General features: G+C 40.7%; 2 protein-coding genes across 6 annotated transcripts in view; one reads left to right on the forward strand and one right to left on the reverse strand.

Moving 5' to 3' along the window:
• The window catches only part of Fgfr1op2 (FGFR1 oncogene partner 2), a 40,781-nt gene extending 19,523 nt beyond the window's left edge, over positions 1-21,258 (forward strand). For 2 of the 4 annotated variants that reach the window (XM_036182368.1, XM_036182369.1), the window contains exons 4-7: positions 303-445; positions 2,914-3,027; positions 6,287-6,400; positions 8,273-9,502. In XM_036182368.1, the coding sequence (XP_036038261.1) occupies positions 303-445; positions 2,914-3,027; positions 6,287-6,400; positions 8,273-8,410 (509 nt within the window). In that variant the 3' untranslated portion in view covers positions 8,411-9,502. Of the gene's footprint in view, positions 1-302; positions 446-2,913; positions 3,028-6,286; positions 6,401-8,272; positions 9,503-20,588 lie in introns of those variants that run through there. The other 2 variants (XM_036182371.1, XM_036182370.1) reach the window with 2 other exon arrangements.
• Positions 19,146-24,710, reverse strand: part of Tm7sf3 (transmembrane 7 superfamily member 3) — a 31,622-nt gene continuing 26,057 nt past the window's right edge. The window contains exons 10-13 of one of the 2 annotated variants that reach the window (XR_004944548.1): positions 24,341-24,438; positions 21,948-22,110; positions 19,398-19,764; positions 19,146-19,364 (exon numbers count right to left, since the gene is read on the reverse strand). Coding sequence is in view for 1 of the 2 variants with exons in the window: in XM_036182367.1 (XP_036038260.1) it covers positions 19,502-19,764; positions 21,948-22,110; positions 24,341-24,438 (524 nt within the window). In the remaining variant the exon portion in view is untranslated. Of the gene's footprint in view, positions 19,765-21,947; positions 22,111-24,340; positions 24,439-24,710 lie in introns of both variants that reach the window. The other variant, XM_036182367.1, reaches the window with a different exon arrangement.

The following is a 24,710-nucleotide window of genomic DNA, read 5'->3' on the forward strand; positions in this document are numbered from 1 at the left end:
GTCTCAGTGGGTCAAGGGCACTTGCCACCAAGCCCACAGCCTGCGTTTCATTCCTGGAACCCCTGGTAGAAGGTGGAAGTCAATTGCAAATTGTCCTCTGATCTTTGTGCATGTGCCATGGCGCGTGCGTGCGCGCACACAGCATAAACTTTTTTATTTCAATAAAAAGTAATGAAGGGCTTCTTTGTTGCATGTTTTCTTTTTAAGATCTCCTGTATGTCAGTGTTTTGATAAATGTTATATAGAAGAGCATAGTTTATATAATCTTAACTCATTTGAGTAAAGCACATTGTTCTTGATAGAACTGCGAACATCCTTGGAAGAACACCAGTCTGCCTTGGAACTGATAATGAGCAAGTATCGAGAGCAAATGTTCCGGTTGCTAATGGCTAGCAAGAGAGATGACCCGGGTATAATAATGAAGTTAAAAGAGCAACACTCAAAGGTAAACCAGGCTACGAATTTGACTTGAAATGGAAACTGGGGGCCATTACTTAACCTATGTTCAGATTCTTTCAATGATGTATAATACCTCCCTCCCCATCTTTGTTTCCACAACAGGGTTTCTCTCTGTAGCACTGGCTGTCCTGAAACTCACTCTGTAGATCAGGCTGGTCTCAAACTCAGAGATCCTCCTGCCTCTGTCTCCTGAGTGCTGGGACTAAAGGCATGTGCCACCACACCCGGAAATAGCTCACATTTGTAATTGACTGTTGTTGTCACCCTCTCTGCCCATTTCTTGTTGTGTATTGTTTTCTCCTATGTTTATTCTTCTAACTCCCATTGCTCCCTAGTAACAGGGTCTCACTGTGTAGATCTGGCTGTCCAGGAACTCACTATGTAGACCAGGCTGGCCTCAAATTCACAGAGGTCCACATATCTCTGCCTCCCTATTGGTGTCCATAGTAACTTTAAAATGTTATTTGTGTGTGTGTGTGTGTGTGTGTGTGTGTGTGTGTGTGTCTGTCTGTCTGTCTGAATTCAGAAATAAACTATTTTAAAAATAAAAGTATGTTCAGTTTAAAATTATTTTTGTAAGATTCTCCACTTTTAAGTTTTTTTTTTTCCAGTAAATTTGTGTACTGCCACCTGTTACACAAACAGGAATGGAAATGCTTTCAACTTATTTTTATGAAAAACCGTGGGGTTGGGGACACTGCCTGTAGTTGACATCCTTTTAGAACTAAAGTGGAGTAGTCAGTATTTTTGTAATCATTTACTTGGGGTCACTTGTGGGCAGTTGCTGTCAAGGCAGCGGAATAGTTGCTGTTTACATTAAACTGAATTCTGAGTGCCAGTGGAAATAAAGATATTAAACTAGATTGGATGACTGGTTCTTACCTGTTTCAGGCAATGGTGAAGTAACCTACTTACAACTAATACTATTTAAGAAGTAATGATAGTTATAAGATACATGTATTTCTCAATTATTGACACATATTTTGGATTCTTTAAAATATTTCTTCCAGTTGGTGTCTATAGTATTTTTAAATTATTCCATAAGAATTTAATAACTAGTAATATTCTTTGGGTGACAGTTATACATATTAGAGACTAATAGCTACCTCTTGTGTCAATTAGTAGGAGAATAAATAACTAAAATTGGGTTTAATATTATCTTTATAATGATTATGCCCTAACAGAATGGAAGACCTTGGTTATTTAACTGGTCTTTTGAATATAAAGTCTATGGTTAATGTCAATATTTGTTGTGGAGTATTTCAATGTATATCTAAGCCAAGTATGGTGCCACACAGCTCTTTAATCCCAGTACTTATAAGATACAGGCAGGAAGGTCAGGGTTCTAGACCAGCCTGGCTACATGGGATGTCCATGGGATGGGATTCTACTCTCCCTCTCCAAACATTAAGTAAATGTATAACTAAGCATAAAGAAGAATTGAAATGCAGTCCTGAAATTCCAAAAGGCCCTCTTGTTTTACAATTTGAAAAACAAAATTTTGAAGTTTTGAAAGAAGAGTAAATACCACCAAAAAAGTATGTAGACTAAGATCTTGTTAGTCCCATATTGTAGCAACTGTGGCAGAGCAAATATTTTCTGAAGCACATTAAGAGGTAGAGGCATAGCTCCATGATAGAATATGTGCTTAGCATGCCTGAACCCCTGAGTTCAACCCCCGCCCCATAAACAAACCCATTGAATGTACCATTCATCAATGCTGTCCATTAGTTAAAAAAGTTAAACACTTCCTAAATAGCCACGAACCTTCTGTTAACATTTGTTGTGAGATTGAGTTCATCTAAGTGCTGATCCTTGCCTTCCATAAAATGACTGTTCAGTTATTTGCTATTAATTCTAACTAATACATATTAATGTTTGTGATTTTGATTTTTCCCAAAAAGGAGACACTTCGGCTCAGTAAATCAAACATTAGCACCCTGCATTGGATTAGTTGTTATGGGCAAGAGCAAGATCATTGAAGGAATGGGTCACGTTGCTATTGAGCTGGCAGTGTAACAGCAGGTTCAGAAACAATTTAACTGTAACATAGGTGGAGTGTGGGGAAATGAGTCAGCACTAGAGGAGGAGGAGCAGTCTTAGTTTTCATAAACAAAGTGGTTTAATATGCCTAAACATAGAAATAATTCTGCAACACGCTTTGGGGAACACATTGAGCTGCACTTTGGAACATGTCCTGCTTGAGGCTACAGTAATATAGAATTTTGCACTCACCTAGAGCTTTTTGAGTCCATATTTAAAAATCACTAGAAAACATAACTCAGTTTCATCCAAGTACTTATTTTTACATTACTTTTTTAACAGATGCCTTTTTGGAAATCTTAAAAAAACAAACATTCCAACAGTTGGCTAACACGCATGAACTAACCACTCATTCAGTTTTTAAATTACGGATGAGTTCCGTATTAACATTATAATGACTCTGTACTACAGATTGACATGGTACATCGTAACAGCTGCGAAGGATTCTTCTTTGATGCATCTCGGCACATCCTTGAAGCACCTCAGCATGGACTGGAGAGGCGGCACTTGGAAGCAAATAAGAATGTACACTAAATCAAACAGTCAACTTTCGGGGGGGTGGGTGGAAGTGGGGTCCATTTTTAAAAGTCGTCTTATTTTGAATTGCCCTTCCAGATTAGATCAGCAAATAAATGAAATCATTCGAAGAACGGTGTGCTTTTCATGGCCATGCTGCTGAGTCTAAAACTCTGTCTGTCCTTAATGCTCTGTGTGTCATGCACAGGATGTAAGCCACTGTATATTATGTGACAGAGATTTGGAGCTGTTTACCATCTTTTCTTTTGTTTGCTCTTACTAGATGTTGCTGCAGTTTTTGTTGTTATAAAACTGCTATACTGGACATTAAATGTTTTCTTACTCAGGAAGCAGAAGCAGGGAGATCTCTGAGTCTGAAGCCAGATTGGTCTATGTAGCGAGTTCCAGGCTAGCTAGAGCTATGTAGGGTTAGGATTAGTATGCAGTGAGACCCTGCCTAAAAAGAGAAAAATATTTTTTCTCTATAATAACTTTAGCCTGCTATTATAAAAGGCTGGTCCATCAAACTTAAAATTTTTAATTTAGGCCGGGAGGTAGTGCACGCCTTTAATCCCTTGGGAGGCAGAGGCTGGTGGATCTCTGGGAGTTCGAAGCCAGCCTGGGCTAGAAGTGAGTTCCAGGACAGGCTCCAAAGCTACACAGAGAAACCTTGTCTTGGAAAAAGAAAAAAATTTTAATTTAGATTTTTAATTATTTGTAGTTCTTTGGTTTGAGTTCACAAATAAGAATGCCTTTTGCATAGATATTATAGCTATACATAGTGATGCTTTCTGTACTGTTGAAGTGTTGAAGATTTGGGCTGCTGCTGCAGAGGGGAAATAATAAATATTACTTATCTATTGTTAATATATTGTTGATAATGATTAATTATTATTGATAATAAATAAGTCAGACTTGGAAATGGAAAGATGTCGACAGTTTCAGGATGATGTGCTGACATTTGGGCTTTAGAGCCACAGTTCTTGCTTTGTGTCCCATAAAAACAGTGTGGTCCTTACAGTGAGTGAGTGAGTCATTCACTGGACCTATAATGCATGCTAAGCATCATTTTGTTTTTTCCTATGATTTTCTTTTAAAACAGACTCTATACTGAAAAATCCGCAGCCTCTTTTTTTCTTCCATTTTAAAGGCAAGAAATTATTGGCTTCCTATGTGCCTTTTAAACCTATGCTGGTGCCACAGTACTGACCAGTTATAAATTGAGAAATCCGTTGGTATTCAGTTTTTTAGTTCTCTCTATGTGTGTGTCCTCTGTAACAGGGTCTTAGGGACTTTGCAGTGCTACAGAGAATGGCAAGCATTTGCCTTGGTAACAGCTTTGAACCACAGGCTAATCCAGGGCTGTCCAGTACACCTTCCTGAATTGATGGCATCTGTGTATCATGTGGAAGGTACTTAGCCACATGTCACCATTAAATTCTTAAAAGTGTCACTCATTCAAGTGAGAAACAGAATCACTAATTTTTGTTTTGTTTTTTGTTTTTGTTTTTGTTTTTTGAGACAGGGTTTCTCTTTGTAGCTTTGCGCCATTCCTGGATCTCACTCTGTAGACCAGGCTGGCCTCGAACTCACAAAGATCCTCCTGCTTCTGCCTCTCGAGTGCTAGGATTACAGGCGTGTGCCACCACTGCCCAGTCCAGAATCACTAATTTTTAACATACTTGGTTTTCATTTTAACTGTACTGTACAAGACAGAGCAGATAGTTATTCATGGTATCTTCTAAGTGCTTCCATTACAAAGATTCTCCATTAAGGCAGGTTTAGGAGTGTAGCCCTGGAATTCATCCCCAGAACCAAAACCTTGGGAGGGCCTACATCTTTTCTTGAAGATTATTAAATGGAGTTAGGGGTGTGGCTCAGTGATGGAGTGCTCACCTAGTCTAAAGGTCCTGGGTTTAACTCACAGAAACACATACCCAAATATTAAATATAATTACCAAAGATAGTTCTGTTGTATTTCCATCTTTCAGTTATGTGGGTTCTTTAAGGTCTTGATCAGATTCAGCTGTCTGAAAGACTTGATGTTCATTTGGGGATTTTTTTTTCATTGAATTTCAAATTTAGTTTTTGTATTAATATAGTAAATCCTATTCCCAATGAAGAATGATCAATAGAAACTATTTATTGAGAAAATGAGCTTGGCAGTGGTAGCACACCTTTAATCCCAGCACTTGGGAGGCAGAGGCAGGCGGATCTCTTGAGTTCGAGGCCAGCCTGGTCTACAGAATGAGTTCCAGGACAGCCAGGACAGTTACACAGGAAACCCTGTCTCAAACCGCCTGAGAGAGAGAGAGAGAGAGAGAGAGAGAGAGAGAGAGAGAGAGAGAGGGAGAGAGAGAAAGAATATGAATGAGAATGAGAATGAAAATGAATGGTTATTTGAGGGCTTCTGTCAATTTTTAAACCCCATTGTCTGTCTCCTTTGCTAAAGAAAAGCTCCTAAGTTCAGGGAAGGTATCTTAAGAGGAGTTGTGCTTCTTTTGCTTGGCTTAGTGCCTGATATGTCATAGCAGTGCAAAAAACAAGGATTGAGATAGATAGAATTTATAAAACTGAATAATATGGATATCTGTATCATGCAGAAATTAATTCTGTTTTTGTCAAGGAAAAAAAAAGCTTCGTGTTTTAATACTCTATAGCAATTTGTTAATTTTGCTCAGTAATTCTTATTCAACAAACACTAAATAATAGATAGATGTAAACAATACTTCCTGTTCTCAAGGAGGGTTATAGTCTAGAAAGGCTCTTGGTTGACTTAGGATCAGCATATAGGCATTACTCCTATAGAGGAGACTAAATCATGCAGACTTGAGGGAAGAAAAGACACTGCCTATGCCAGCAGGTTTTTATCTTTCTCATCACTTTAACCATAGTACATGCAGCTGTGAAAAAGAAAATCTCCTTGGTCATTGTGAAATGAGTTAAGTATTTTGCTATACGGTTGAGTTATATTGTGATGTGTATCCTTAATTCTTTTTTTTTTTTTTTTTTTTAATCTCAGTGTAGTCCCAGCTGTCCTGGAACTTGCTATGTAGACCAGGCTGGTCTCAAACTCAAAGAGCTCCTCCTGCCTCTTTACTTCTATTTTTAACACCGATGTGCACCCAGCTTTGTCATGATTCATGTTACAAGGCAACATAAGGATGTCACATTTGTGTTAGGTGGCAGTGCAGTTCTATCAAAGGAAAGAATTCAAATTAGGCTACCGAAGTCTTTCTCTCATTTCCATGCCTACCTTCTCTTCCAGGAGCTGCAAGCACATGTGGACCAGATCACCGAGATGGCAGCAGTGATGAGAAAGGCCATTGAAATCGACGAGCAGCAGGGTTGCAAGGAACAGGAGCGAATATTTCAACTTGAAGTGAGTTTTAAACTTCAAATATGGAAAGTATCCCTGCAAACACTCAAGCAAAGAACAGTCCCAATCTTAACACACACACACACACACACACACACACACACACACACACACACACACACACACGCACTTTTTGAGTTGGTGGTAATAATTTCTGAGTCTGGATGCTGGTGATAGTGTGAAATAGGCCATTGGGTAGTAATGCAAGGATCTGGGATCATCAGTGACACATGAATACATCAGTAGTTGAGAAAGTTGATTTTTAAGACAGGCGTGGTGGTGCATACCTTTAATCCCGGCACTTGGGAGGCAGAAGCAGGTGGATCTCTTAAGTTTGAGGCCAGCCTAGTCTACAGAGCAAGTTCCTAGACAGCCAAGACTACACAGAGAAACCATGTCTTGAAAAGAAAAGAGAAAATTGAGTTTTGAGTCTGTGTTGTTCTCGTGTGTGTGTGTATGTGTATGAATTTCCTTGATTTCATAATTTTTCAAACTCAGTTCTTTGTGCTATATCATACTGATATAGAAAAAAATTGTTATAATGCCAGGTGTGGTGCTCCTTTAATTCTAGCATTTGGGAAGCAGAGGTAGAAGGATCAGGAATTTTAATGTCACCCTCAGCCCCCAGTGAGTTCTAGGCTAGTCTGGACTACATGAGACCCTGTCTCAAAAAAACAACAGTGGGGCTAGAGAGCTGGCCCAGTGGGTAAAAAGTTACCATGAAGCATGAGGACCTGCCCCTGGATCCTCACCACCCATGTAAAAGTCAGGTACATAGCTAGCCAGAACAGTAAGCTCCAGGTTGCATAAGACACCCTATCTTAAAACATAAAGTAGATGAGAACCCAAAAAATAAAATTTAAAATGTTTTGCTTGAAATCATGATTAGGAAACTTCTTATGAATGGCCATAAAACCTATTTCTATCTCTGAGCATATAGTATGCTCCCATTTTTATAATAAGAATAGGTCAGCAAAGGACCAGAAAGCAAGTACTTCGGATTTGCAAACTGAACAGTTTACATTTGCTCAAATTTATCATGGTAATGAAAAGCAGTCACAGACAAAAGCAGATAGGCAGGAATATATTGAGAAACAAACCCTAGGCCAAACTGTTGAGACCTAAAAAGTGAGGCCAAAGACAGCTGTAGAGAATAGGTTATAAGATGACAAAATTTCTTACAATTCCTGTTAATCATTTTCATTTCTTTTTGAAAAATAATACTTAAGTTAGTTTTGCTGATCTCACATTTTGCTGAGGGAAATGTATAGTAATTACTGCTGAGTGATGAAATCTACCTCAAGGTATTATTCATATAAATTTATAACGCATCAGTTTATGTGGTTTTTATTTACCTCCAGTCTGCTCACAGAACAAGCTAACCTCTGCCTCTCTACCTGTTGCATCTGCACACATTAAGACTTGCAGCTCTGGGGAGGTTGAATACTTTAAGTCTTTAACAGCATTTGAAAGCTGGTTTTTGTTTTTGAGACAGGGTCTCACTGTATAGACCTAGCTGGTCTAAAACTTGTAATGTATACCAGGATGGCCTCAAATTCATAGAGACCCCCCTGCCTCTGTCTCCCAACTGCTGAGATTAAAGGTAGGTGTCACCACACCCAGCTTTGAAATCTGTTAGATTCAGGTTGTGTACTGCCTGTAGCACGTAGTACATTTATCCATTTATGTGGTTACAGAGCCTGCTTTTCATGCCACACCTTCATATGTCTGGCTTTTAAAATATGTTTTCCTCTTAGAGGTACCTTGTAAGAATCTTACAGGTGGCCAAAAAAGTGGTTTCTGTTTCTGCACATGTAGTACTCTCCCATTTGCATAAGGTATAAGCTATCATCAGTTTTGCTTGTCTCCTTATAGCAAGAAAACAAAGGCTTGCGAGAGATCCTTCAGATAACTCGAGAGTCCTTTCTAAACCTGCGAAAGGATGATGCATCAGAGAGTACATCTTTATCTGCATTAGTGACTAACAGTGACCTGAGTCTGAGGAAGAGCTGAGTGGCTTTCTGCATGGTCACTAGGATGGGCCCAGAAGTGAGTGGATGAATGAACACAACCCCAACTTCAATCAGCCTTTTTTCCTCTATAGTATGTCCAAGTACACTGGCAAAGAGACAGAACAGAAGAATGTATAATCAGTGGTCATAAACTAGATTGCAAAATATAAAAGAAAGTAAGAAGCTGAGCCACGGAGTGAACAGTGAGTCTTCACAGTACTGCTGAGCACTGCAGTTTCAGAAGTGCTGTTGGCTTCCTGGATGATACATGGGCCACCCTGAATACTCCCAATAAATGTTTGGAAATCCTAAATTATCCCAGCTTTACATTGTAAGTTTCGCTGTGGTTTTCTGAATGGGAGGCTTTGTTCTAAGTCTATCCTTCCTGTTGAGTCAGAACAGCTTATGGACCACCAGGCTTCTGCCTTTGTGTTTATCTGTCAGCCTTCTCATTGTTCAATCTCTGTCAAAGGCTCTGGAATGTGTTGCTCACCCCACACACTGAAGGCATACACTTACACTATACCTAGTTCCCATAACTTTTAGCTAGCAGTTATCCAAGACTTGCTTGAGTGTATGCAGCACCATCTCAGGAAGGAAAGAGAAGGAGAATTACTTTCTAAGAAAGACAGCCGTATATAGACACATTTAGTAGGTTAAACTACTCTGAAAGGATGTTATGTATGGTTCTTGGTTAACGATGAAACTGGTTTTCCTCCTCTACTTACACTTAAGGATATGGGACAGCTAACATACTTAATGTAACAAGATAGGTGTGGTCATCTCCAAGTACATTTGGAATTCCTTTGTTTTTATTTAACGAATTACTCTTCAAATACTTAATAAGTAGATGCAAGTTCCAAAAACAAAGTTCTGGGTCTGAGTCTAAGCTGCATTTTGTTTTTAGAACCTGTGAGGTTTTCCCTACAACCTGTGACTCAGAAAATGGGAACAAAGTGCAGACCCATGGACATTTTCCTTTGCACTTAAAAGATATATCTACAACATGTAAAGCTTTTGAAGACTACAAGATACAGAAGTGAGCCCGGTGGTGGTGGCACACGACTTTAATCCCAGCACTTGGGAGGCTGAGCCAGGTGGATCTCTGTGAGTTTGAGGCCAGCCTGGGCTACAGAGTGAGTCCCAGGAAAGGCACAAAGCTACACAGAGAAACCCTGTCTCAAAAAAACAAACAAACAAACAAAAAAGATACAGAAGTGTGCTTTAACAGCAATTGAAACCTAAATTGTTCTTATTGTATAGGGATCAGAATAAAAAGATAAAAGATTGTGAAGTGTGGTTAAAAATATATTTATACTTGTGTGTCAAGTACATAGTAAAATTAGCACAAATAGAAAGTTCTACTTTTAAGTATATCACTTAAGTAAATATTAATTTGCATTAAAATTTGACATGTAATTTCATATATTGACAAAATTCAAATGACTTTTTGTGGGATCACAGGGCTGTTGGGGAATGGCCAGTGCTCCAAATAGTTAAACAGTTCTCATGCAGAGGCCTTAATAATTTATACATAAGTGAATTTATTTTTAAGATTTTTCTATTGGTTTTTGGAGAGTACCCTTTTAATTTAATGGTACATTCGTCCATGTAGTTTTATCCCAGGCCAGAAGTTTAAAAAGAAGAAAGCCTGCACAGTTGAGGTGAGTTGGAGGCAATGCATTGAGCAGCTCTATTGTAAAATGTTACTTGAGAAGTAATTATTTTTATAAAAAAGTCATTTATCCTTTGTCTTCTTGGATATAATTTTAAGGTTGTGAGTACTGAAAGACATTTGCTTTGTTTCTAGCAAGAGTTTTCCACTGCCCCCTTCCCCACCAAAAAAGCCTAACTTTAAGCTTACATCTGAGTTTGTGTGCTGAAGAGGAGCCTATTTTATCAATAAAGATGAGTGTTTAAAACTGGTATGGTGTCAGGTTTAATTTCAAAACAAAGCTTAACATTTCTTACCAGTTTTTTGTTTTTTTTTTTTTAAGAAACTTATTCTCTTTGCAAGAGGTACAGGGGTTTCAACCCAGACCTCTGTATGCAAGTGCTCTATCACTAAGCTGTATCCTCAACCCTTAGGCCTGTTCTTTTTGTGTGTGAGGTGGGGGACTATTTGTACCAGTGTATGAGACAGTGTGTGTGTTCATGCATGTGAATGCCTTATTCCTGTATGGTGCTGTAACTCCCCTCAATTCTTCTGAGGTCTCACCCATCTATAACCTATGGAGTATTTTGATGCCCTGGGATTCTCAGACTTACAGCTCTCACACCTTCCACACTCTGCCACAGAGACATTTCAGACTGAAACTGCCCAAAGCCAAACTCTTCATCCTCAAACTTCTACAGTCTTCCCCATCCTTACAAGGGTAGCTGCAGGTTACAAAGATGGTGGCATCTTATACCATAGTTTCTTTATATCTTGCATTGAATTTGTTAGCAAATCCTGCTGGCTGTATATTCAGAACATACGTGCTAGCCCTAGTGCAAACCATGGTATAGTGGATAATAACATGCAACCTCATCCCTGACATTCTTTCTCCATTTCAGCAAAATAAATCAACTTAGCCCACTTTTTCAAACAACTGAAGCCTTCCTCAAGTACCAGCAGTTAACCCTGTATTCAGGATAGAATTGCTAACTGCTAAAACACAGGCCATTCTTCTCAAGGAGCTGGGGCTGGAAGATTGCATGAGGACTTTCAGTACAACTGCAGGAAATCAAGCTACTTGGTTGGGATCCAGGCTACCTACAGAGACTATGACTGCATTAGCACTTTCTGTTTGTGATGCCTTTAAAATACAAGAACCTTATCAGTTCCCACTCTCAGATTTCAGCAGGAATCTGTGGCCAAAAGCTCAAATATCAGCCTGCTCTAAAAGGGGTTTGTGTTAACACCTACTGTCAAGACAAAGGGAGTAAATGCATAAATGCAAATCCCCACACCTTAATCAGGCTGTGAGCATCTGAAGCCTTTCCATCATGACCTATGCTGCCTTAGGTAGGCCATGCTTGTCTCAGACAATTTGATTATCCTCAGCTACATAGCAAGCTCAAGGCCAGTGTGGGCCACATGAGACCCTGTCTCAAGAATTAAATTTAGGGGCTGGAGAAATGGCTCAGTGGGTAAGAGCACTGGCTACTCTTCCAGAGGACCCAGGTTCGGTTCCTACTACCCACATAACAGCTCACAACTCTGTAGCTCCAGATCCAGGGTCCTATACCCTTACACAGATATACATGCAAGCAAAACACTAATGTATATAAAATAAATCTTTAAAAATTGGAACACTCTGTCTGAGGCCAACTCGGCCCAGTTGCCGATCCTGCAAAACCCAACAATTTGGAGATGCTGGTGAGATTACCCTACTAAACAACCTACTCAGCTGAGATCCATTCAGGAGAGGATTCAGAATCCTGCAGTCTGAGGAAAGAAGAGCAGCTGAGGAGTTGACAAATGAGCAAAAAACATGACCTGAGAACACAAAAGAAGGCTCCGCCCAGCCACCAAACCAGATCACCAGAATCATAAGACTACACTACACCGACTAGGAACAGGTAAGCCCCTATCTACAAACTGGCAGATCAGGTCTCTAGCCCCTAGGCCCTACCCATCGGAGTTCCAGGGACCAGACAGCTCTACCTTTCCCTGCTGCCCCATCAAAAAAAAAAAAAAACAAACAAACAAAAAAAAACCTTACAAACCTAACAATCACTGAAACCATAAACATACCCTGCACCAACTGGGAACAACTGCTCCCTGAGACAGAACTCACCACTAACACTGATTGGACTAAGCTGCTCCCAAAGAAACAGCCCAACAGTACCGATTTAACCAAAAACTCCTAGTGGACCAAGACTAACAATTAGAACAAGAGAGGCACCTTCAAATACAGACACCGCCTACACTGAGCAGAGGAAGAGATGAGTAGATGCTAGTGCAAAAATACAACATAAAGACCTATATGACATCAGAACCTAGCGATTCTACACCTGCAAGATCTGAACATACCAAGGCAGAAGAAGCCGAGGAAATCAATTCTAAAAATGACTTTAAGAAGATGATAGAGACCCTTAAAGAGGAAATGAGAAACTCCATTAAAGAGGAAATAAAAAATTCCTTTAGGGTTGGGAATTTAGCTCAGTGGTAGAGCGCTTGCCTAGCAAGGGCAAGGCCCTGGGTTCGGTCCTCAGCTCTGGGGGAGGAAGAAAAAAAAAAAAAAGTCCCTTAAAGAAATGGAAGAAAAAACAAACAAAAAATTGGAAGAAATCAAAGAAAGCCAAGTAAAAGTAATTAAACAGATAAAGGAAACAATTCAAGATTTGAAAATTGAAATTGAGACAACAAGGAAAACACAAACTGAGGGAATGCTGGAAATAGAAATCGTGACTAAATGAACAGGAACTACAGAAGCAAGCATAACCAAACAAATGCAAGAGATGGAACAGAGAATCTCTGACACTGAAGACACAATAGAGAAAATAGATGTATCAGTCAAAGGAAACACTAAAGACAAAAAAGTCATCACAAAACATCCAAGAAATTTGGGACACCATGAAAAGACCAAACCTAAGAATCATAGGGATAGAAGAAGAATACCAACTCAAAGGCACAGAAAATATATTCAACAGAATCATAGAAGAAAACTTTCCTAACCTAAAGAAAGAAATGCCTATGAAGATACAAGAACACCGAATAGGCTGGATCCAAAAAAAGTCCCCTCACCACATAATAATCAAAACACTAAACATACAGAACAAAGAAAAAATATTAAGAGCCGCAAAGGAAAAAGACCAAGTAACATAAAAAGGCAAACCCATCAGAATAATACCAGACTTCTCAATAGAGACTATGAAAGCTGGAAGGTCCTAGACAAATGTTATTCAGACACTAAGAGACCATGGATACCAACCCAGACTATTACACCCAGCAAAACTCTGAATCACCATGACGGAGTAAACAAAATATTCCATGATAAAACCAGATGTAAACAATACTTGTCCACAAATCCAGCCCTACAGAAAGCACTAGAAGGAAAAATCTAACCTAAAGAAGCTAAACACACCCATGAAAACTCAAGCAATAGATAATCCCACACCAACAAATACCAAAGAAGGTAAATGCAACACAGCCACAAAAAACAAAACAAAACAAAACAAAACAGGAATTAACAATCACTGGTCATTAATATCCATCAATATCAGTGGTCTCAACTCACCTATAAAAAGACACAGACTAACAGAATGGATGAGAAAACAGGATCCATCCTTCTACTGCATACAAGAAACACACCTTAACTTCAAAGATAGACACTACCTCAGAGTAAAGGGCTGGGAAAAGGCTTTCTAAGCAAATGGACCTAAGAAGCAAACTGGTGTAGCTATCCTAATATCTAATAAAATAGACTTTAAACTAAAATTAATCAAAACAGATCAGGATGGACAGTACATATTTATCAATGGAAAAATCCACCAAGATGAAGTCTCGATTCTGAACATTTATGCCCCAAATACAAAGGCACCCACATTCATAAAAGAAACATTACTAAAGCTTAAATCGCACATCAAATCCCACACATTAGTAGTGGGAGATTTCAACACACCACTCTCACCAAAAGAGATCTATCAGACTGAAACTTAACAAAGAAATAAAGGACCTAACAGATGCTATGACTCAAATGGACTTAATAGATATGTACAGAACATTCCATCCTAATACAAAAGAATATACCTTGTTCTCAGCACCCCATGGTACCTTCTCAAAAGTTGACCACATGCTTGGACACAAAACAAATCTCAACAGATACAAAAGCATTGGAATAACCTCCTGTATCTTATCAGACCACCATGCCTTAAAGTTAGATTTCAACAACAACAAAAATTACTGAAAGCATATAATAATCTCATGGAAACTGAATAATGCCCACCTGAAACACCAATGGGTCAAGGAAGAAATAAAGAAATTAAAGATTTCCTAGAATTTAATGAAAATGAAAGTACAACATACCCAAACTTATAGAACACTGTGAAAACAGTGCTAAGAAGAAAAATCATAGCTCTAAATGCACACATAAAGACGACGGAGAAATCTCATACCAATGACTGAACAGCACAACCGAAAGCTCTAGAACAAAAAGAAGCAAACTCACCCAGGAGAAATAGACACCAGGAAACAAACAAATTGAGAGGTGAAGTCAAAGAAATAGAAACCAAGAGAACAATACAAAAAAAATCAATGAAACAAAGAGTTGGTTCTTTGAAAAAAATCAACAAGATAGACAAACCTCTAGCCAAATTAACCAAAAGGCAAAGAGAGAGCACCCAAATTAACAAAAACAGAAATGAAAAGGGAGACATAACAACAGACAATGAGGATATCTAGAGAATCATCAGGTAATACTTCAAAAACCTGTACTCAACAAAATTGGAAAATCTGGAAGAAATGGACAATTTTCTGGATAGATACCACATACCAAAGTTAAATCAAGACCAGATAAACTATTTAAATAGACCAATAATCCCTAAAGAAATAGAAACAGTCATCAAAAGTCTCCCAACCAAAAAAAGCCCAGAACCAGATGATTTCAGTGCAGAATTCTACCAGATTTTCAAAGAAGAACTAATTCCAATACTCTTCAAATTGTTCCACACAATAGAAACAGAAGGAACTTTACCAAACTCTTTTTATGAGGCTACAATTACCCTGATACCCAAACCACACAAAGATGCAACAAAGAAAGAATTACAGACCAATCTCCCTCATGAACATTGATGCAAAAATACTCAACAAAATATTGGCAAACCGAATCCAAGAACACATCAAAAAAAAAAAAAAAAAATTATCCACCGTGACCAAGTAGGTTTCATCCCAGGGATGCAAGGATGGTTCAACATACGAAAATCTGTCAATGTAATACACCATATAAAACAACTGAAAGAAAAAAGCCACATGGTCATCTCATTAGATGATGAAAAAGCCTTTAACAATATCCAACACCCCTTCATGATAAAGGTCTTAGAGAGATCAGGAATACAAGGAACATTCCTAAACATAGTAAAGGCAATTTACAGCAAGCCAACAGCCACCATCAAATTAAACAGAGAGAAACTCTAAGTGATTCCAGTAAAATCAGGAACAAGACAAGGCTGTCCATTCTCCCCATATTTATTCAATATAGTACTTGAAGTTCTAGCTAGAGCAATAAGACAACAAAAGGAGATCAAAGGGATACAAATTGGAAAGGAAGAAGTCAAACTTTCACTATTTGCAGATGATATGATAGTATACATAAGTGACCCCAAAAATTCTACCAGGGAACTGATACAGCTGATAAACTCCTTCAGTAAAGTGGCAGGATACAAAATCAACTCAAAAAAATCAGTAGCCCTCTTATACACAAATGATAAAAGGCCTGAGAAAGAAGTCAGAGAAACATCACCATTTACAATAGCCACAAGTAATATAAAATACCTTGGGATAACACTAACTAAACAAGTGAAGGACCTGTTTGATAAGAACTTTAAACCTCTAAAGAAAGAAATTGAAGAAGATATCAGAAAATGGAAGGATCTTCCATGCTCATGGATAGGTAGGATTAACAGTAAAAATGGCAATCTTACCAAAAGCAATCTACTGATTCAATGCAGTCCCATTAAAATCCCAACACAATTCTTCACAGACTTGGAAAGAAAAATACTCAACTTCATATGGAAAAACAAAAGACCCAGGATAGCTAAAAGAATCCTGTATAATAAAGCAACCTCTGGAGGCATCACCATACCTGACTTCAATCAAGCTCTACTATAGAGCTATAGTAATAAAACCAGCTTGGTGCTGGCATTAAAACTAACATACACCAATGGAATCGAATTGAAGACCCTGACATTAATCCACACACATATGAACACCTGATTGTTGACAAAGAAGCCAAAACCATACAATGGAAAAAAGAATCTTCAACAAATGGTTCTGGCATAACTGGATGTCAATATATAAAAGATTACAAATAGATCCATATCTGTCACCATGCACAAAACTCAAGTCCAAGTGGATCAAAGACCTCAACATAAATCCAGTTACACTAAACTTAATAGAAGAGAAAGTAGGAAGTATTCCTGAATGCATTAGCACAGGAGATCACTTCCTAAATATAACACCAGCAGCACATACACTGAGTACAACAATTAATAAATGGGACCTCTTGAAACTGAACTTTTGTAGGGCAAAAGACACAATCAATAAGACAAAAAGACAGCCTACAGAATAGGAAAAGATCTTCACCAACCCCACATCTGACAGAGGATTGATCTCCACAGTATATAAAGAACTCAAGAAACTAGACATCAAAATACTGAACAATCCAATTAAAAAATGGGCTAAAGAGCTAAACAGAATTCTCAAAAGAAGAATCACAAATGGCTGAAAGACATTTAAAGAAATGCTCAACATCTTTAATCATCAGAGAAATGCAAATCAAAATGACTCAGAGATACCATCTTACACCTGCCAAAATGGCTAAGATCAAGAACACTAAGGACAGTCAATGTTGGAGAGGATGTGGAGCAAAGGGAACACTCCTCCACTGTTGGTGGGAATGCAAACTTGTACAACCACTGTGGAAATCAGTATGGCAGTTTCTCAGAAAATTGGGAATCAATCTAACTCAACACCCAGCCATACCACTCTTAGGCATATACCCAAGGAATGCTCAATCATACCACAAAGATACATGCTCATCTATGTCCATAGCAGCACTATTTGTAATAGCCAGAACCTGGAAACAACCTAGATGCCTGTCATCTGAAGAATGGATAAAGAAAATGTACATATACAGAATGGAGTACTACTCAGCAGAGAAAAACAATAACAGCATGAAATCTGCAGGCAAATGGATGGAACTAGAAAATATCATCCTGAATGAGGTAACCCAAACCCAGAAGAACAAACATGGTATGTACTCACTCATAAGTGGATTCTAGATATAAAACAAAGAACAATCAGGCTGTAACCCATAGAACCAGGGAGGCTATATAGCAGAGTTGACCCTAGTATGACTGTGGCTTATAATAAGCTTTGGTTTTACTCAACTACTGGGCAAGCCTCAATCAAACATTTCACTATTAGGACAAGAATTTATACTGTATCAAGCTGATAATAGAAAAATTAATTAATTTTTAAAAAGAAATGAAAAATTTTAAAAATTAGCTGGGTGGTGGCGGCGGCGGCAGTGGCGCACGCCTTAAGTCCCAGCACTAGGGAGGCAGAGCCAGGCTCTGTGAGTTTGAGGCCAGCCTGGTCTACAGAGCGAGATCCAGAACAGAGTAACCCTGTCTTGGAAAAAAAAAAATTTTTAAATAAATTTAGATATACACATATGTAAACTGTAATATATCCTGTATATCCTTCACCTCCTATTAGCCTTAAGCTGAGTTTTTTAAAACAACTACTTTCCAGATTAAATAATTTTGTTTGTAAAAGTACAAAAATGACCAGTATAAACTTCTAGAGACATCACAATAAGGAGGCCTTAAGCATTTTTTCAAAATAGGTATTTATTACAAAATTATACAAATGGAATTATTAAAAGTTATGAAAATTATAAAATAACTTGTATTCTCCCTCCAAGAAAGCATATTCTGCCTTTTACAGCTCTGAGTGGCCATGTGTTCTGAAAGTACAGAGAACTGCTCTCCAACATTCCACACAACTAAAAGATGGGCATGTGATAGAAGCCAGAGTCACTACAGTAAATTTTTTTTTCAAAAAACAAGTTCATTGTTGAAGCTAGACACTAATAACAGAATAATAATTTTTTTGAAACAAAAGTGGTTCATTTTGTCATTTTTTCATTGTTTTAGCTTCAAAACATTTTCAAAACCCAAACTGAAGACTCCTCCAATTACCTGTGAAGAGACTTAAAAGCATCCTCGAGGACTCGGTGGTCGCCTCACTGACCACTGGTGTAGCACACCACAGCCAGCACAACCAGCTGCACTGTCACTCACATCAGGAAGCCAGCTCACAGCCCACAGCCCGGAGAGGAGGTGTGCAGCCCTGGGCACCTGGGCCCTTTCTTGTCAAACAAGGGAGTCAAAGAGAGAGGCCCTCCTTACAGAACCCAGGGCGGCCCTAAGAAGCAGCTCCTGAGCGTCTCTATCCTAGCTGATTCCCTGAGCTTCAGAGCACAGGGCCTTGATAACACAGTAGCAGTCATTAGCAGTAACTTCACAGGGCGCTGATACAGCTGCTTCCCACAGCATCAGGAGGTGAAAGGTCTCCTGGTAGTGACACTCAGGAGGAAGGCAGCAACTGTTGTCCTTTCAAAATACAGTCCGCTCTTCATGTAATACAACAGTGGACACTGCCTTAAATGGCCCCGAACAAGAACAGTCTACCATTTGGGCTACAAACAACAGCCATACAGAAGTTCTATTATCTTTAATAAACTGAGCTATTTTCAGTTACAGAAATAATTTAGTTATATAAATTACCACTTTAAGCCTCAGAGGCAAAACAACAGGGAATTTATCGAGATGCAGCCAAGTAATCAGACTGCTTTTAATGGAAAGGGGGGTTACTTTTCCCTTAATCTTACCATTCAGGGACCTAGGATCAAGTTCCTAAACCTCTCCACACAAAGCAAACAAAAACCCAGTGCCAGCCTTCCCCTCCACGGGTTCAGAGGAGTCACACTGCTCAAGAAGCTGTAAGAGAAAACACCAGGGCTTGCTTGACGGAGAACTGATACTTTTATTTTTTGGTATATTTTATAAAACACATTAATCATATTTATAAACCAAGGGATAACTTCTTAGGATTGTGGAAAATGAGGCAAAGCATTCTACAACCATCTGTTTGGTGATTTTTCTCACCGTCACCTAGAATGTTCTAACTCCACTACTGTCAACATGGGCACCCACCCTATCACTGACCCTGTCAACAGGGGCACCTACCCTATCACTGACCCTGTCAACAGGGGCACCCACCCTATCACTGACCGCAGCTGATCCCGCACTGGACCTGGGACAGCTGAGCAGTCCAGATGAGAACTCCAGGGTGAGGCACACTGACCAAGCCCTCAGCCTTCTACAGAAGCAGGGGTGTCCGCTCTCCGGCCGGCTGTTCCTTCTGAAAGAGCTCTTTGATCTGAGTGAATCGGCCATACAGCCTCTCTCTCAACGGAGGGATATGGTGGCTGGGGTCCAGAATATTAGTCACTCTGCGTTCTCTCTCTTGCTTCCACAGCTTGTAGGGATGGGGTGGGAAAGGTGGCTGTCCCCTTTCTCTTCGAATCTGCAGTGTAATTCCACTGACAGCCAGCATCCCCCACACGGCCAGGACAATGAAGTCTAAAGGAAAGAAGTACCTTTGTACTCATGGAAACAATGTCTCAATCTATAGCTCAGACTATACTTAAACTTTGGTAATCCTCCTGCCTTGCCCTCTTGAATACCAAGATTATAGACATGAGCCACCAAGTCCAGATATTTTTATTTAAAACAACAACAACAAAAAAAAAAAACCAACTGTAGTCAGGTGGTAGCACACACATACCTTTAATCCCAGCACTTGGGAAGCAGAGGCAGGGGAATCTCTGTGAGCTTGAGGCCAGCCTGGTCTACAAAATGAGTTCCAGGACAGCCAGGGCTACACAAAGAAACCCTTTCTCAACCCCTCCCCCCAAAATTGTATATTTGCAGTGTACGCAGATTCCTGTGTGTGGAAGCCTGAGTAGGCAGCAGGTGTCTTTCTCCATTGCTTAACACCGTATTGTTTGGACAGCTCTCCCATTAAACCTGATCCAACACTGAGCCCCACCCAGTGGAGTTATACATGCACACTGTCATGCTTGGCTTTTTACCTGGGTTCCAGGGATCTGAACTCAGGTCCTCATGGTACAGAGCACTTCACCCACTGAGCCATCTCCCTTGCCCCAAGTCCTTCTCTTTTTTTTCTTCCTCACACCTTTTATTCCTTTTTCTTTTCATTTTGTTTTTAAGACAGAATTCTGTAGCCTGACTTGGAACTCACTATGAGCCTGTTACCCTCAAATTCATGGCAATCCTGCTTCAGCTGCTGAATGCTGGGAGTGCAGCTGTGTGCACCTCGACACCTGCCTCTGATTGTTTAACTTCTAATGTGCAACAGGCTAAATCCATGTCTTCCTTTTCAGTGTTGAACTTGTGTCCAAACGTATTTCTGCACTTACAAGCAAGGCGTGAGGAGATACCACAGACTTCTACTACAGGTATCCAGAAAGTCAAACAAGTGGTGAAAAGTCTGCTGTCTTGTTCCCTGGAGCTCCAGCTTTACATGTGTGTGCAGTGCCCACAGGCATAGCTGCCCCAGTTACTCTCCACATACACCAGTCCACTCTAGGGGGGCGGGGTAGGGGTAGACTGCTCACACAGGGAACACAACGTGAGATAATGCCCAGATTCCAATGAGTGTTCAACAAAGACATGGCTATGGGAACACCATTGCCTGTGCTGGGTGCAGACTTTCCAAAGTGGCTGCCTTGGGGTCACCCAAGCTCTTGAAGACAACCTCTTGCCCAGGCTCTGTAATTAAGCCCAAAAACTCACTGGGTCGCCACGGGGAACTCTGGTGGAACCAACCTTGTAGTGAAGACCTTAGAAGGACGGGGTAGATACCTCCATCCCAGGGAGAAAATTCTCTGAACACAAGGTCTCCACTACTGACGTCTAATCCAAAGGGGAAGATCTGGATTGTCGCTAAAAAGAGGCAAAGATTTGCCCTAAAAACTCCTAACGGTCCCAGCTGTGCCATTCCTAAGTCCCCAGTTCTAAGACACATTTTTCTGACCTGTGACTTTGAACTTTCCTGAAATCAACAAAGTTTGAAAACTCTGTAAATGTGTAGTGTGTCATTTGTTTCCTTTAAAAGGTAACAAAGGCCACCGTGTGTTGGGGTTCATACCTGTCATCATTTCTGGAAGGCTTGAAACAGGAGGATCACTGTGAGCTTGAGGCTAGCCTCAGCTACAGAGTAAGACCCTGTCTCAAAGACAACTTAAGATAGAAAGTCAGTAATGAACAAAATCGTCTAATTAGGGCAACTACATGGTCACTAATTGAATAAATAAACTGAATCCCCATTAAGAAAACAAAGGGATACATTGGGGTTTTTTTTGGTTTTTTGGTTTTTCGAAACAGGGTTTCTCTGTGTAGCTTTGCGCCTTTCCTGGATCTCTCTTTGTAGACCAGGCTGGCCTCAAACTCACAGAGATCCACCTGCCTCTGCCTCCCGAGTGCTGGGATTACAGGCGTGCGCCGCCACCGCCCGGCAAGACTACATTTTAAATTAAATTAGGATATCATTCTCATTCCTCACCTGCCCACCCATGGCTGTCAAAAGCTTCCCTATCTGAGAATGGACAGGTATGCCCAGCAAAGTCCGCTTAGATGTTTAGAAAGAGACACTTGAATCCTTTGCTTATTGGCAAAGCACTCTCAAGGCATCTGTACGCCTATTTGAACATCACTCTGATTTCTGGATTCAAGAATCTTACCGTTAGTCTGGAAGGGCACTCTGATGAGAGCCCCTCGGAAACCTGTGTTGAGAGCTCTCCTGAGGATGTTCAGAGTGATGTAGGAGAGGCTTGTGGACACGTAACTGTCAATAGCCAACACCACGGAGTAGGAGCCCACAATTCCACAAGCCAGGATGTTCAGCTGCGGCAGAACAGAGACAGGTGTCACCCACAGCAAGGCCAGCCTCGGTACTCACCACCCCTGGGTGACGGAAAGGACCCAAGTCTTAGCAATGACAAGGGCTGGTAAAAAACAAGGCAAAAACCACATTTAATGTCCAGAATGGGTTTTATTCTTTGGGAATTTCAGAAAGTGTTATTTTTATCAAATTCTTTCCTGTACCCTAACTCCTCCTGGTTCCTCCCACCCCCCATAGTAGGTTCTTACCACACTGTTTGGGCTATCAAAATAGGGTTGGCTCAGTGGTTCAGAGCACTTGCTGCTCTTGCAGGGGACCTGGCACCCAACTGAATGTTCAGATCTGACAGCCTCTTCTAGAGTCTATGGACACCACACATGCGCTAGGTAAAAAGTTCAACACTGTACAATGATACAGCCAATGACACCATTCCATAGGATTCTGCTATGTGGTGACTGGCCCTCCAGGTCTGTGCAGTACACTTTGATGTCTGAACCATGGCAAAACTGTCTAACAATGTCCTTAGAATGTAGCTCTGCCACTGAGCAATGCACAACTAGACTGTAGAAAACAATCTTCCCCAAAGAACTTCCACAATAAAATCTAATCAAGGGACCCACTCTGCAGAGGCAGCTAAAGCTAAAGCCTCTTTGGGCTGCTGCAGTAGAGGATGGTGGTTGGCTCTGCTCCCGGTGCTGGGAGGCACTGATACTCTGAGGGACAAGGGGCTGCACAGATCCCAGACAGACAGACAGATGATGAAGATGACATACTTCCTGATTCTTTATCCTCTTACAGGAAACAGGCCAGCAGGCCTTTTTTACCTGACAGCCCCTCTGGCTGACCAGTCCAGGCTGGTCAGGTCCATTAAAGCCTATCAGCTCCCTTTCTTTGTTTAAGTTGACCAGTCCAGAGTCAGGGGAGGGAGCCTGTGAGAGATCATTTTCGGGTTCCTCGTGGCTTTACCCAGCAGGTCCGCATAGAGGATGATTAGGACCACCGGCCCAAGTGCAGGTGTCTGAGATGGTCTGCACTTGGCTGTGCTGGGGGAGGAGGTCTTTTGCTCCACCCCCTTGGCATCTCTATATATACCCTGGGGCAGAGCCAGAGCCCTTTGGAAAAGGTTCCAGGCCTTCTTGAGGCTATCCTGTATCTTCTGTTTGTCTCTGCACTATAAATCCTTCTATCTAATATTTCCTGCTGCTCACACTCAAGAAAACTCTGGGAAGCTGTGGGGTTGGTGGGTAAACGCCCCACAGGAGCCCACCCCAGGCCACCAGAAATAGTTCGCAGTCCTAGCCCTTAGGGATTAAGATGGGTTTGGTTTCCCTTCAACATTGGTGTGATATATGTGTGTGTATGGGGTGTGTGTCCCCTCCACACTGGTGTGGTGTCTGTGTGTGTATGGGGAGGGGTCCCCTCCATACTGGTATGGTATCTGTGTGTGTATGGGGTGTGTGTGCCCTCCACACTGGTGTGGTGTCTGTGTGTGGGTGGGGGGGGGGTTGTCCCCTCCACACTAGTGTGGTGTCTGTGTGTGTCCCCTCCACACTAGTGTGGTGTCTGTGTGTGTGGGGGGGGGTTTGTCCCCTCCACACTAGTGTGGTGTCTGTGTGTAAGGGGTGTGTATGGGGTAGGTACGCCAGCACTTTCACTTTTAATAAAACTTGCTAAGAGTGTGACTTCTTTGCTGCCTTTTAATTCTTTAACTGGTGGAATATGGGGCGTTTACCCACCAACCCCACAGCTCCCCAGAGTTTCTTGAGTGTGAGCACTAGGAAATATTAGACAGAAGGATTTAGATTGTGGAGATAAACAGAAAATACAGGATAGCCTCGAGAGGGCCCGGAACCTTTTCCAAAGGGCTCTGTCTCTGCCCCAGGGTATTTATAGAGACGCCAAGGGGGTGGAGCAAAAGATCTCCCCCCCCAACAGTGCGAAGTGCAGACCATCTCAGACACCTGCACTCGGGCCGGTGGTCCTAATCATCCTCTATGCGGACCTGCTGGGTAAAGCCATGAGGAACCTGAAAATGGGCTTCCACAGTGGAGAAAGCAAACCTGACTTGAGACCCCTATGTAACCACTCTGTTTTGAAGAAAAACAAGGAAAAACACACATAATCACAGAACTTCCTCAGCCCAGATTAACCACAGACCCCACCCTAGCAAATACAACACAAAATGCATTCAATGAGTGATTCCCTGAAGGCTGAGCTGTACTGAACACTTACTATTCTTAGGCAGCCCATGAAGATGACAGGAATGAGCAGAGCTATGCAAGAGAACGACACCCAAAACACTCCATCATCATGAAAAACCTTTAGATTTCCTGGAAAAGCAGAGAAATCAAGAATAAACAAGATGTTCACAAGTAAAACTTCATTGTCCGGGTGTCTGTCCATAAACACAAGGCTTAAAGTGACAGCTAGGGAATGTGTTGGCAACTAGCACACTGGTTATCTTTAATGGTCTATGTTAATGTTAAGCTACCGGTAAGCCACGAGCTATGTGGCAATTTATAGATTAATAGAAATGGGTTAAGATAGAAGAACAGTTATCAAGAAGCCTGCCATGGCCATACAGTTTATAATATAAGTCTCT

The sequence above is a fragment of the Onychomys torridus genome, chromosome 3 (genome assembly GCF_903995425.1).
Source record: "Onychomys torridus chromosome 3, mOncTor1.1, whole genome shotgun sequence".
NCBI classification, from domain to species: domain Eukaryota; kingdom Metazoa; phylum Chordata; class Mammalia; order Rodentia; family Cricetidae; genus Onychomys; species Onychomys torridus.